The sequence below is a fragment of the Dendrobium catenatum genome, unplaced genomic scaffold, assembly GCF_001605985.2.
Source record: "Dendrobium catenatum unplaced genomic scaffold, ASM160598v2 fragScaff_scaffold_761, whole genome shotgun sequence".
NCBI classification, from domain to species: Eukaryota; Viridiplantae; Streptophyta; class Magnoliopsida; order Asparagales; family Orchidaceae; genus Dendrobium; species Dendrobium catenatum.
Window position 1 is genome coordinate 57,587 of NW_021319223.1, and position 14,923 is coordinate 72,509.

A 14,923-nucleotide genomic window follows, 5' to 3' on the forward strand; every position below is an offset into this window, starting at 1 on the left:
AGATTTAGAATTTCTTCACATAATCTTCTTTTCATGAAGACATCAGATTGATGTGACAATATAACTTGAGGGCAAATTAGTCCTCATATATGCGCTGATCAGTTCGGCATTCTAAAGGCTTTTATAAACAATAATCATGCAAGTTTGTGCACAGTTTTTATTTCAAAGAGATCAGTGGAAATAACCAGATTCAGTTACTTGAAGACGCCTGCTGCAATATTTATTTATTGTTTATTGAAATGAAAAGAACATAATTACAAGCACATTGCTGCTCCTGTTCTTCAAACTAGAACTAACAATAGTTGAAAAAATTATTGAATAAAAAATTAAAAAAAAAAAAAAAGGTTGCTCTATTTCTCGGCATTTTCAGGCGAAGGACAGGGACTGGTAACATACCTTTCTGGTAGAAGGTTGTCCCATGAAACCATAAAGATTTGATCGGTGTTGCTACCTCCGCTTTTGATTCTAGGATCATCATCTTCTTCGTAGCGTTGAGTTCTGTACTCCAAAGCTGTAATCTGTTCTAACATCCAGTTATAGACGGTGCCTTTTCGGTACACATAAATTGTACAGTCATCGGCGTCCATGTCTTTCATTGGTCGGTATTCCTTCTCGAATTCTTCCTCAGGCATGGGGGTTATCGACATAGCTCTGAATCATTGAAAGGACTGTTTTTAGTAGTAATGGATGTACCATTTCACTGATTAATCGTATAATCGGATTAATTACAAGAGATTTGAGAAAAAAACAGGAAGAAAGACAGGATCACTGAATAAAAGAATCAAGTTCACACCAATATAACGAGATAACATCACTAAAAACTCTTCCATCCTTAACTATTCAGTAAATCATTCTTAGAGTTTCATATTTTCAATCACCAAATCCTCACTCAATTTAAAAGTAAGAAAATAATAATAATAAATTAAAACTAACTTTAGGAGCAAATACAAGAGATCATCTAACAAAAGATCACAATGAGTTATCCCAATAAGCATCGAACATAGGAAATATTAATTGGAGTGAATCCTATAACCTGCTAAGGAGTCAAAAGTTGCCCAAACCACAAAACGTGTAACAACAAAAGAATTTGCAGAAATCACAATGTGGAAGGAGTCATGAGAAGCATGCATAAGTATACGAAAAAATGAAAGATTTACATTACCTCTTGGATAATTATCATTACCAAGAGGATAACAAGTCGCATAGAAACTAAAGAATAATTATCATTAAAATTAGATTAAGAAAGTTTGTCTTCATCTCGTTGCCAAAATTAAAATCAAGATACTTTTGGTGTTCTCCAGAAAAGGAATGTGAAATGTTGATTTAATTCTTTCGTGGTAAGCTAAAAGCCTACCATGCACTGTTTAAGTTAATGAATTTGATCATTGATGCGGTATTTCATCTTTCAAGTATTTTCAATTACAATTACAATAACAAAAACTAAAAAATAAAACATAGTTTAGATTGATAAGAAACATAATTATGTAGATTATTGAGAAACCTCTATATAAATAATATATAAGCCAAATCACTCAAGAGCAATTCAAGCAATTCCGTGTATTCCCTCTCCATTCTCCCTCAGCGTTTAAAGTAACTATCAAATAGGCCGTTGTGCTCAAGTTCTATCAAGCCCAAAATGTTATGCCACATGGATTCCATATCTCAAAGATCATTTGGGTTTGTACTACTAACTTTGATAGCACTTATAAATATTCAAATTTTCAAAATTCATTTTTAGGGCACAACAAGGGCATGCCTAAGGGTAGGTCTGGATAAAATTGTGTTATGACAATCAAGGAAAGTCTTTGATGAGTGAAACATATGATATTCAAGTAGAGGCATCCTCAAGGACCTGAGGTTTTCCATTTACACCTCATTATATGGTTGATATAGCATAGTTCATTTATATGCCGATTCAAAGGGAAAACTAAAATTGATTAAAATCTTCGTTGGGTAAGGAAATTAGTGATAAGCTTACCACTTAAATTGCCTATAAAACCATGTAGGTCCACCTTGTTTTGGAAAACTTATATTAGGTTGAGTTCATCAACTTGGATCCAAACTTGATCTAATAGTCTTCCCTGAGTATTTGAATTCTTAAAAATATTTATGGATCCTTACTTTCAAAACAGTTTTTTTTTTTTTTTTTGAAATTTGGAAATAATAAAAAGGATATTGATAAAAAAAACTGAAATTCATAGGTTCCTGCTCAAAATTTTCCATACTATTTTGAATCATTGAGGGCTATCTTACTAAATTTTTATGATTTTGGGTTAGATAATCATTGGTTGATTCTATATATAAATGAAGTAGTTTTGATTTTCAAAGGTCATATGATGGATAACAATGTGTTGATGTGTATCCCTAAGTACAAATGAGTGGTTAATATCCCATTAAGGAATATTATTATAAAATATTTCTACTAAAACTTAAATAGAATGAATTTAGACAATATATGGCTTGGACAAAATAGTTGGACTTATCAAAATATTGTAGGTTAAGTATAGTACACCAACGTAAGTTCTATACCCTAGGCATTTGAAATGGTTGTTGTCAAATGCCTCGCCAACTCACGTTATTACAAGACATCATCTTAAAATGTATAATCTTGATCACCTACATAAATAAAATAAAAGATCATTAAATGACAAACCCAATATGGCTATTAGGTTGTCTTGCCTATCAAGTGAAATCAGAAAACCTATTTTCCTTTTTTCATTAGCATATTTCACATTGCATGGAAACTTAATGGCATGGACTTCAAAATTCATTTAGAAGGGATATAGTGGCATTCCTTCCGTAGGATATAAGGCTAGTTGTTAGGCTTTTTGATTTCTTGCCAAAATCAATATACCATCCCTAAAATATTTTTATTTATTGAGTAGCAACCTTCCATTTGACATCAAAGGATCATTGTGGATAATTTTCATTTCATGCCTCTTGATGGACGAGTTTTGAAGTAAGTTGTTTTATACCTTTGCAAACAAAGGGTAATTTTCAAATACAACAACAACATCAAGCCTTTGTCCCACTACGTGGGGTCGGCTACATGACTCCTTTTTCTCCATTGTGTCATGTTAAAAGTCAAATCCTCATTTAAATCTAATAAAGAAATATCATTTCTAATATTTTCTAACCAAGTCTTTTTAGGTTTACCTCTACCATTCTTAACCTAGTCAAATATAATACCTCAACTTTCCTAAGATCATCGGAAGGCCTCCATTTAATGTGAGCAAACCATCTAATGTGACTCTCTCTAATCTTATCTTCCACTAGAGCTACTACAACCTTTTCACGTATATGTTCATTTTGTATCGTATCTCTAAGGGTAAAGCCACTATTCCACCTACAACACTTAACTTAGTATTATGCTTCTCTTTTAATGGCCAACATTCGGCACCATGAAGCATTGCAGGTCTCACCACCATTTTATAGAATTTTTCCTTAAGTTTGAGGGGGACTTTTCTATCGCACAACAAGCCCGATGCATTGTTCCACTTCAACCATCCAACTTGAATTCTACTGATAATGTCCCCATCTATTTCACCATCACTCTGAACGATAGATCTAAGATATCTAAAACTTGTACTCTTATTAATGACTTGATAGCCCAAAGTCACAATCCCCTCACTAGGTCTATTGCTACTAAAATTACACTCCATATATTCAGCTTTAGATCTACTCAAGTGAAAACCTTTAGACTCTAAGGTTGACCTTTATAATTCAAGTTTATCTTCAACTCGCTCTCTAGTCTTATCAACAGAAGAATATCATCAGCAAAAAGCATACACCAAGGTACATCCGCTTGCAAATGTCTAGTGAGAACATCCATGACTAAAGCAAAAAGATATGGACTTAAGGCTGATACTTGACGTAATCCAACCGAAATAGGAAAATACTTGATCAAACCACCTTGTGTTTGAACACAAGTAATAGCTTCTGCATACATTAACACATTTATAAGCTTTGTACTAAATAAGAAATAGTTTACTAGAAACTAATTTTAGGCTCGTAAGTTCTAAAATAAGATCGGATGATAGATCTTACATAGGCAACTCTTACTACTAACTTTGATGCATTTAAGGATTAGAACTTCAAACATAACAATCAAAACCAATCACAACTATCTATGACCAATAAAAGTTCTAATTGAATTGTTAGTCAAACATGATGTACAAAAATTTTATTTGACCTATTAAATTAAAAGATTAGAAAATACTATTACCCAAATTATTCAGGCACTATATATCCTATTGATTAATATTCCATCTTCACAAGCTAAAATCTTATTTTAAACTAATTAACTAATTTGCAAGTTCAGAAAATATATATTAACAAAAGCTAAAAAATTGATATCTACAACATAAAAGTCCATTTACTATAATAATTTTTTAAACATGATACATACAAACACAATCATTTCTGCTTTCTTCCTTGCAAAGTTTTAACATCAACAATATTGTTATCATCTTCATTAATTACCTTGTCCTACCTACTTAGGATTTATTTTATGAATTCAAGTCTTCCAATTTTGTTGAGTAATAGATGAGATGATAAATCAATATTATGCATATCATTTTGCACAACTTATAACTAGGCTATCATAGGTCTAAATCTTTTAATTTCTTTTCCTTGGATGTTAATTCTCTCAACTCTTCTTTCCATGTGACTTATGGTGTGCCACCATAGGTCTACCATTTTGATTTATTACATAATCAACCCATTTTACTGAAGCATTTTAAATTCTATATTGTACATGCCATATCAAAGTATCTTCTACATTATCTTAGCTTTAATATATGCTATTCCACCTCCCTAATATAATCATTTATGATTATCTTTTACAGTTTATTGTGCATCCATCTTAATATTCTTGTGACTGCATTTAGCATAATTATAGCAATTTATTGCTAATTCTCAAATTCATTAAAAAAAAAGCCTAATAGTTATTCCATAAATTTTAATTTTAAGTTTGCATGATGTTCTCTAATCACATTGCACTTTGAAGCAATCTTTTATTATAACATATCATTAACCATTAAAGTTCAAAATTTTCTCTCAATTATTCAAAATTTTCACAACTTTCAAAGATATAATACTCACCAATACAATAGCATTTGCAAGTAGCATACTTTGATATCTAATTTTGAATATTCTTTATAAATATTTTCATAATAAACAAAAAAGAATATCAACCTAAACATAATTCTCAAATAGATCCCAATAACATATCGTACTTTGAATCAATTCACTATTTTAACATTCATATTTAACTACAAAAGTTATGTTACTTGTTCTTTCAAAAATTTATTCATAATAATCAATTATAACTCATTTAATACTGCATATCCTATAAACAATCTTTGTTCTACTAGGTCAAATCTTTGTATCTACAAAATTTTCTCTAAATATTCTAGCTTTTCACACATTTTAAAAGATATGTCACTTATCAATACAATATCATTTGCAAGTAGGTTTGTAAATAAATCGAGTAAAGCCATGCATTGAATTGTTCAAGCTAGAACATTTATTTTCTTATTGAATTCAGACCAAACATAAATATGACCCGAGTTTTAAAATCTAGTTAAAACTTGTTTATTATTCTTTTATCCATCTTAAGTTGCAATCAATGTTAAATCAAGCTAAATTAATAATATGTTTAAGTTAATGATTTAGACATATAGCCTAGTTACTAAACATAATTATATTTTGTGGGCTCCGAAAATTCGGCCCCGGCCTCCGCCCGCTTTGTTTTTTCTTCAGGGAAGTTTTAACTAATTAAGTTATGGGGTAAATTTTAGGAAGGCAAATGGGTTTGTAGATAAGACACTACCTAGAGATTTCGCCCTCATTTTGTGAGGACTTTATAATCTGAGTTCTGGTTTCCTATAGGCGCAAGCCCCTATAGTTAATTACCCCTCCCGATAACGAGAGAGAACTTTTGATTAAGGCTAGTCGTCAATCAGATATGTAGATAATACGTAGTATCTGGCATATAGTAGCAGCATGGGCATGAGTATTCTGAAAGGGTTGATATTTAAAATTGGGAATTTCACCACCTTGCACTTAAAGCGGAATGGTGGGGGAATGAATGATGGACACGATCAAGATCCCACGGTTCCGTCGTCCCGGGCCATCATCGTCCTTGGTCTGTTTAGTCAGAGGAGGTAGTCAAACCAACCTGACAGAAGGATCCTTGTTTGAAGCCATGGGTTGCTTCGTCCAAGGGGACCTTATAGACCTGGGGTGAATGTTTGTCTAAGGGGACAAATTTGAATCCACCTTAGCTAACAGAGGGTTTTGAGCCCTATCGATTATATTCTATTGATTCATATCTGAAGGATTTGATACCATTAAGGAACGTATTGACTCTAACCATAACCGTTATCTCGTGGTGCCATTTAGCGGCAAAACCACTCGGTTCAGAGGGCCCCGGGTCATAACCGTTTATCCTGCGGTGCCATTTGGCAGCAAAACTGCTAGTCAGAGGACACGTGCCACATCCTTATTGGCAGAAGATTATTTAAGAATGAATCCTAATAATATTTTTGACTAGGCATTTGCTTTATGTAAGCTAAAGAAAATTTTAATTTGTCCACCCTGACAAATTATTGCTAAGGATGGATGGATTTTGCTTTAAGCGATTAAATGGATTATTTCAATTTTAAACATTTTTGGATTTTTTTTGGGATTTTGGATGGAATTTGAAATATTTGAAGATTAACACCTTCGGTTGATATTTTTTGTTCAACACGGTCATCATCAGGGTGAAAGGGGTTATTTCCCTTTATTGATTGAACCCTATCGGCTCTGTCAGTTTGTCGACAGAGGATTAGATTTTGTAGGCTTTACGCCTTTATTAGTGAATTCTCTTGATTGTAGGCCTTGAATGCCTAATATGAATGTATTAAAACAAATATCCCGGTCGACTCCATGACTGTATATTTATTTGATAGTTCGAACCATGTCGACTCCTATCTGTCCACATAGAAGGATCGGGTTCAAACTCGAATTCACTTATTGACCCGCGCAGCTTCCTTAAACGTCTCGTGTGTACCCATAACAAGCTCGTCGGGGTCCATGGGGGTTTTTGAGAGCATTTTATAATTATTTGTTGAATCTTGTCAACACCTATTTATCTTCTTAGGATGATCAGGTTCAAATTTATTGACCCGCATAGCTTTCCTAGACATCACGTGTGCACCCATAACACGCTCGTCGGGGCCCATGCGGGTTTTTGATTACACTTACCCCTTGTGTACCTATGTGTATACAAATTATGGTGCATGTGCAGGGGCATTTTGGGATGTTTGAAAGGTCTTCTACAACAACCCGTAGAAATTTGCATTTGATGTAGTCACTTTGTATTTTGCTTATAAACTGCATATTGGGTGTAGAACAGATCTCCTATATTAGCTTGTAGGAGCTTGCATTCGTCGCATTCTTTATGCTTTTCACTGTGATTTTGGCCCTCGCAATACACCCACTACTATTGCAAGTAAATGTATTCCTTCATAGGTGAAATGTTGAATGCATAATGAATTTCCCACAATGGCCCATAGGAACAGGTATATATTGTGTATCATTCATCTTTGAGTTCTGTGTTATCATCAATGTAAGCTTAGGGGACCACTTGTTCATCACGGAACTTGCAAGCCTCGATAATCTTATCCATCCCCATTCAGAACTCGGTTGAACTGGACTCGCTCACTCAATCTTTGAAGATAATGATTTGATATGGCTTTCACTTCCCAGAACTCATATAGAAATTTGTAGGCAACCCCTGATGCCTTGTACTTCGAAGTTGATGGCCACTATTGTGAATCAACAACTTGTCATTTTCATTGCATTACTGAATCCTGACATATTAAATATGGAATGGGTATTTCGTATCAGCTTGTGATCATCAGCACCTACTGTGCTATCATCAACTTCGATTTGTAGATATATTATTGTATTTATATTACGGAATAATTGTTACAGATCTTCTGTATTTGTCCATAGATAGCACATCATATGTACGACAAGTCTCCTTTCGTAATTCATAGGCCTTTACATTCGTTGTAGTCATTCAATATCCATAGAGAACTATTGTATTCATTTGTAAACTGGCTTCATATAGGAGACCCTTATATGCATCTATAAGCAAGTATAATCCTTCGATTATTTGTAAGACACCATAGAGGCAGATATCTCGTGCAGACTACTTTCATTTGCAAGTGCGTATTTTCACATCATTGCACTTTGATTTTTAGTATTCATGGGTGAACCATCGACGAACTATTGCATTAATCTCCTTTGCTGACACTATTGCACTCCTTCATATTTATTCATTTGTCGATCTATTGCATCGCTGATATTTGCTTGCCATCAAGTTACATGTCGAGTTTTTTTTTGTTGTAGTTGATTGTATGATTGACGTAGATGTCATTTGCTCTCCTTCACAGGTTGACTCGGCTGAATACTCTAAGCTATATTTTTTATCATTCATGTATGCATGGAGACCCATTACACATATAATGCATCTACTATCATCATTTATAGGTAGATTAACGTGCTCACTTGCAAGCTATTGTTGCCTGCTAGCTGTGTTGCATTCTCCATCAATCACTTGATTGTTGCACCTAAGCATGCCATATTGAACTCTATAAGTCTTCTATTGTTGTATGGAGATCTTTTAAATCTTGTGCAATAAATTTGCTTGATAAAATTCACATTTCAGTATGACGACACATTAATATCTTATCGAAGTCATATGCTTTGAATGCAATCATATTGTTGCATTTTCCGATTAATCTTTGCTTGAGAAGAGAAGTGCATACGATACGTGTCTATTTAATTATCAATCATGTTTGAATAGTACTCCAATCAAGCTCAAGTTCAATTTAAATTTCCTTGCATTTAGTTCAATTGAGTTCAAGCTCTGTCTTAAGCTCAATGTGCCAGTTCAATTCAAGTCCAAGATGAGTCCAAGTTTGAATCCGACTTCGAATTCGAGTTCATTTCAAGTTCCATGCCATCATGAGCTTAATTCTTTAAAGTTCACACAAGCTCAAGTTCAATGTTCAGGTCCCCTGTAGTCCCAAGTATTGTTCAAGTCTAGTTCATGCTTGAATTCCTTGTAGTCTATTTGAGTTCAAACTCAATTCAAGTTCAAACCTTTTGTGGTTCATTTAAGTTCTAGTTTAGGTTCAAGTTATGTTCGATAGGATTTGGTCCAAGCTTAAGCTTCTGAATTTAGTCTGAGTATAATGTGCAAGTTCAAACTTTGGTCCTCAACTTATACATTTAAGTTCAAAGCAGGTCTCATGTTCACCCGAAATTTTGACAACCTCCCTGCATCTCCCCCGTTTAGGTGAAACTACGATAAACTGGGCCTTCCCACGACGCACAATAAAGACGTGTATGATAGGTGTCCTTAGACACCGCGACCGTGATCTTCATTCCCACCACGCGCAATAAAGGTGTGTATGGGGCCTTCGAGGGTACCTGTTTTAAAACACAGTTGGCTTTTCCCTTGCTCGAGGGTACTTATGAGTAACCCCGCCTCATCGTAGGCGTCGCACCGGGTTCCCATCCCACCACGCACAATAAAGGACTCAATAAATGATTTTCCAGTGCGCCACGAACTCCAAAATGGGGCTTTTAGGTGATTACCCGTCTCTTCATAGGCGCTGCATCGGGGTCCAATCCCACCACGCACAATAAAGGCGTGTATAGGAGGCTTTTCGGTGCGTCACGAATTTTGAGAGTGAGAATCTAAGTTTCAAAAAATTTAAACGTTTGCGGGGTCGTTCGCACGCATATCGAGGCATGCATTTGTATTTCTTTCTTATTTTTTGGAAATCTCTTTTTTTTTTAATCTCTTTTTTCACAAAAATAATTATTATTATTACAACTATAATAATAATTATTATTAACTATAATTATAATAACAATCATAATAATTATGATTACTATTACAATCAAAATTATTATTAATGTTATCAATAATAATAATAACAACTATAAACACAATAATTATCATTAATCAACCATAATCTATAATAGAAAATAGTGATGAGAACTATATACCTATTATTGTCTCGGCTAAGACCAGGAGAAGAAGACGGGTGAACTAGGGCTGGAGTTCGGCTAGGAGAATAGTGGAGATCTGCAATGGGAGTAAAAGGCAAGGTAGAAGTCGGGATGGGAAGGCTCTATCAGGGCATGGCGACTGACCGGCTTCGGTTTAGAGAAGAGAAGGGCGACGATCTTCAGGTAAGGAGCTTCAAGAGGACCGAGAGTTTGGGCAAGAGATGAGATCGGGATGGGAAGAGGTTGGCTTCGACTCTATTTCGCCTATGGGGGTCAGTCGGCCTAGGAAGAGAGGGAGGAAGGGAGGTCGGCTGCAAGCAGAGGGGCGACAGGCAACTCTGGTCGTTGAGATGGAGTCGGGTTCTCTGCAAGTAGAGAGGGAAGATGTGCAAGGTAGAGGAGAGCTGTAGCTGAGGTCAGTCGTGAGTTGAGTGATCGGTCTGGAGATTTGATTGCAGGAGCAAGTTTGCGTTTCGATTTGGGGTTGTGGCAGAGATCGGGAGGAGTTCTGCGTGTTGGAGTAATATCGAATGCTTCGTTTGAGTTGGGTATTTAATGACGCTCGCAAGGTCCAATTGAGGTAAGCTACGCATGGTCTGCTCTGAAATGGCGTCGATTTACAGAGGTATGGGGCAACTATGGCGACGAGACTGTAGCGAATGATAGGATTTTCTACGGGATTTTCTTACAGGTTTGACAAGGTATGTATTCTTTATTCTCCCTTTTTTGTTTTAACCGTAGAGGTCAACATATTTATAGATTTTAATTAAATTTGACACAGTTCATTAGGCAATATTTGAGTAGTTTGGAGGAGTTTAAACGTTAATAACAAAAGGTTTAAATCCACATATCTAACTATTTAATTAATATTTTTCTTCTAAGAGGTCTTGGGTTCAAGTCCCGCTCATGTGTTGTGTGTGTGTTTGGGCGCTGCCCCTAATTCGCCTCCACCCCCCGCGCCCCCACATAAAAAAAAAAATAAATTTCTTCTAATAACATACATAAATTTTAAGAAGTATCAGAAATAAAAAAACTTGAAGCAAGAATATAAATAAGTCATTAAAAAACTAATTAAACCTATCATAAAATGAGTATTATATAAAAAATTTTACTGAGTTATTTGTTAAAGAATGTTCATAAATATAAATGATCAAGTCAATATTCAAACTTTCTTATCTATATGATAAATCATTAAAAATTTACTTGTATTTGTTCAATTATGTAAATAAATTAATGTAAGAGAGCTTTATACAAATAAGTATTAAATTGCTTATTAAGTGTATTTGTTCACAAACAACCCTATCTACAAGTAGCATATACTATGATACCTAATTTTGAAAAAAAAAAAACTAATTTTGAAAATTCTTTATAAATATTTTCATAACAAATAAAAATAAAATATGAACCTAAGCATAAGTGTAAATAGATTGAAGCATAACCGTGAATCACTATAAAATTTGTTCTCCGGAAGATATTCAATAAAATGGACCCTAATCAAGGGCGAAACCCCATGTAACCCAGGGGGGGCAATTGCCACCCCTCAAAAAACTTTTTTAACTTATAGGAGAGTAAAAAATCATTTTTGCACCACCTAAAAAATCAGTTTTGCCCCCCTAAAAAGCCTTTTTGTCCCTACCTACCATTGATGATGTCCTCTTTACATTTGAGCCATTGATTCTTAAAGCTTGATTCATCTCTATCATAGATTGTATTTTCTGCTTTATCTTCTCTCAATGTATATATATTCTCTATTTTTTAATTGTTATGAAAATGAGTAGTAATGAAGGCTCGTTTTTCACTGCAATAACTTTAGTATAGAAATACTTTTTGAAAGTGACATAATTAGTGCAAAAAAAAAATGTAGGATTTGATTAAGAATATCAATTATGTATATATTTTTTTCGGTTCTTGCAATTTTTTTTTTTAATTTCTTTTTGGTTGAAAACATGGTGATTATTTTGATATACATTTTGTTTGCATTTGGAAACTAAAAAAAAAATTAGATCAAATATAAAGCTTTACTATCTTTCTAACATTTATATTGGATATATATGGAAGTTTTCTACCGATCAAATGTGAGATGCCAAAAGGAAACTTTCACTATATGCACAATAATTAATCTAACCATTATCATCCAATCTTTCAGAGTAGTTGTCCTTTTGATCTGATTATTGTTTTTAATGATATGGTCACTCTGGGGAAATGGTCTAATTCAATTAAGTGGGTTCATCTAATGAATTATTAGACTCAAATGAGATTTCATCAAATGATGAGATATAATTGAACCCTATTCATAAAAAAAATAAAAAATAAAAAGAATTACACCTTAATTATAATGTTGGCATTTGACTAAATTGCAGTTAAAAAATACATATTGATTTCAATGCACAGTAACGAAAGGGTGGAGACCGCCGTAAGACAAATTTTCATCTAAAAATGAACCAATATGACGCTTCAAAATTCTCAAATTTCAAACAGACGAAATAAAAATTAATAAGCAAAATTGCAAAATATATAGCTAGATTAATAAATCTCTAAAATACAAATTGGGAATGGCATTCCGGAGAATATCGCCACTTCCAGCCATTTCGTATGATTAACAAATATGTGGCCCCATCGCCCCATCACTTGTCAATCGAATGAGAGCAACCATGATAGACAAAGATAGCGAAGATAAGTAGAAAAACAAAGATAGCGAAGATAAGTAGAAAAACGAGGATACAGAAATGGAATCGGCAAACCGACCTCACATGAAATAGGTTGGAGACGTCTGTGGGGTCTATGTAGCATTCTAAGGCGCTGAGAAAAGCCTTGTAGGCAATGAGATGGAGCCCCCATATCATCGGAAATGGAAGCCTTGGGCGGGGCGGAAAAAAGCCGGAAACCGCCGCCGCCGACGAAGGGAACGCGTACTCTTTCCATTTAACATCAGCCGGCGGGCTTCTTGATGGTGATGACGGCTGGTTCAGGTTAGTCGATGTCGATGGCTGGGGCACATTTGCGGGGGAGATGAATCCAACCGAACACAAGATGGGCTCGAGGTCATCATGGCTCATGATTGGACTGAAGGTCGGCGTGTGCCAGAGCGCCAGCTTCTTCGATACCTCTTGTATCTTCACACCATACATCGCCGATGATTGTCGACGGCCGAAGGAACCAGCTCCGTTCAACCTTAGATATAAGTTTTTTCTGTCCTTCCTATCCAAGCGGCTTAATTTATCTCCCCTAACCCTTTCTCTGGTATCTGATTTTGAATTCTTTTTAGGATCGCTGTCCACCATCGAAAAGGCCGCGCGCATTGAGGGCAAGAGTTTGTTGCGAGAAGCAATGACGAAATTACCCCTCTAAACGGTTCGGGATCCTTAAGGGGCTGTTTGGTATCGGATTTACAGCGGGATTTAAGTCCGATTTACGCTAAATCCAGCCAAACAGTTTTTGTGCAGGCGTTAAATCCAGGGATTCAGTAAATCCCCGATTTACGGATTTACAGCTTAAATTTGGGACTTAGTAAATCCAAGGGGTAGCCGGATTTAGTAAATCTGAGCGGGATTTATCCGAAGAAGCGCGCGAAGGGGAGAAAGTTACCTTCACAGCCAGCGAGCTCCCGTTCTTGCTTCCGATCAAAATGTTGTAGCTTCCGATCAATATTTCTAACTACTATAAATCCTGAAATATGTTACCAAACAGTTTCTCTGGATTTAACAGGATTTAACATTTAGCATACCAAACAGTTTTCAAGATTTAACACATTTCGGATTTACTATATCCGGATTTACAGGATTTACTAAATCCCACTAAAGTTAAATCCCACTTGTTGCCAAACAGCCCCTTAGGGTTGTATTTTCTTTTATTATACAGCTCGCATTCACCCGTTGGTTGGGTGTTTAAATTTATGTATATAGTTTGATTCAACTCTGTTAGGGTTTCTCTCCTTTAAAATTTATTATACAACCCGCAATTGTAAATTTGTTTTTGCGCATGAAGACATTTCTTCGAATGATCTTCATCTTTCTAATATTCCACAATAGCCTGAAATTATCCCCTTTTCTGGTGCTAAACTAACCAAAGGTGTTGAAGATTGGAGTCTCTATTTAGTCGGGTATTCCATTGGTCGCAGGCCATATTACGAAGCTTTGCTTGGCGCCATTAAAAAAACGTGGAATCTTAAAGGTTCATTGTAGATGCTATCCCTTAGTTATGGTTTCTTCTTATTTATGTTTGCTTATTCGGAAGATCTGGATTTGGCGTGGTCTAGAGGAGTTTGGTTCCTCCATGGCAAGCCATTTATCTTGCAAAAATGGCACCCTAAGTTCAAACTAAAGAGGGAAAACCTTACATCAGTTCCTATCTAGGTAAAAAATTAATGACCTGCCCCTTGCATGCTTGAATTCGGAGGGTATATCAAGTATTGCGAGCAAGGTTCGTATACTCCTTGCTGCAGACTCTCTCACAGCCAAAAAGACTCGTCTCACATACGTAAGGGTTTGTGTTCTAGTGGATAGTAATGCGACATACCCAGAGGAGATTAAAGTTTCGTTGGATGGTGATGTCATTGGTCTAAAAGTTCAATACGAGTGGAGGCCCACTCCTTGTGAACAATGTAAGTCTCTTGTCCATTATTCCTCATTATGTCCTTCTAAAATGCGATCAAATGAGCTGAATTCGTCTTCTGAAGCTCCAAAAGACCTACCTCCGAGAGGAAGAAGCCATAGCCATAACCCGAAGAAGCGATAGCCCTCTTCGCAACCTGTCAAGAACCCAAATCCGTCCACAACTCCCGCTCATACCGAACCTATTAAGAACTCTCTACTATCTATTACTAACCCTCCTCCACCTAGAAACAATT

The 14,923-nt window shown here is 35.4% G+C and overlaps 1 protein-coding gene across 1 annotated transcript; it reads right to left on the reverse strand.

Annotated features, from left to right (window-relative positions):
- Positions 1-234: 234 nt before the first annotated feature.
- Positions 235-13,719, reverse strand: LOC110098934. Its single transcript, XM_020825891.2, has 2 exons — positions 12,823-13,719; positions 235-651 (listed from the first exon to the last, which is right to left on the reverse strand). Exons 1-2 carry the CDS (start codon positions 13,374-13,376, stop codon positions 351-353), a joined length of 855 nt encoding a protein of 284 aa, XP_020681550.1. The 5' UTR covers positions 13,377-13,719; the 3' UTR covers positions 235-350.
- Between the last annotated feature and the right edge of the window lie 1,204 nt (positions 13,720-14,923).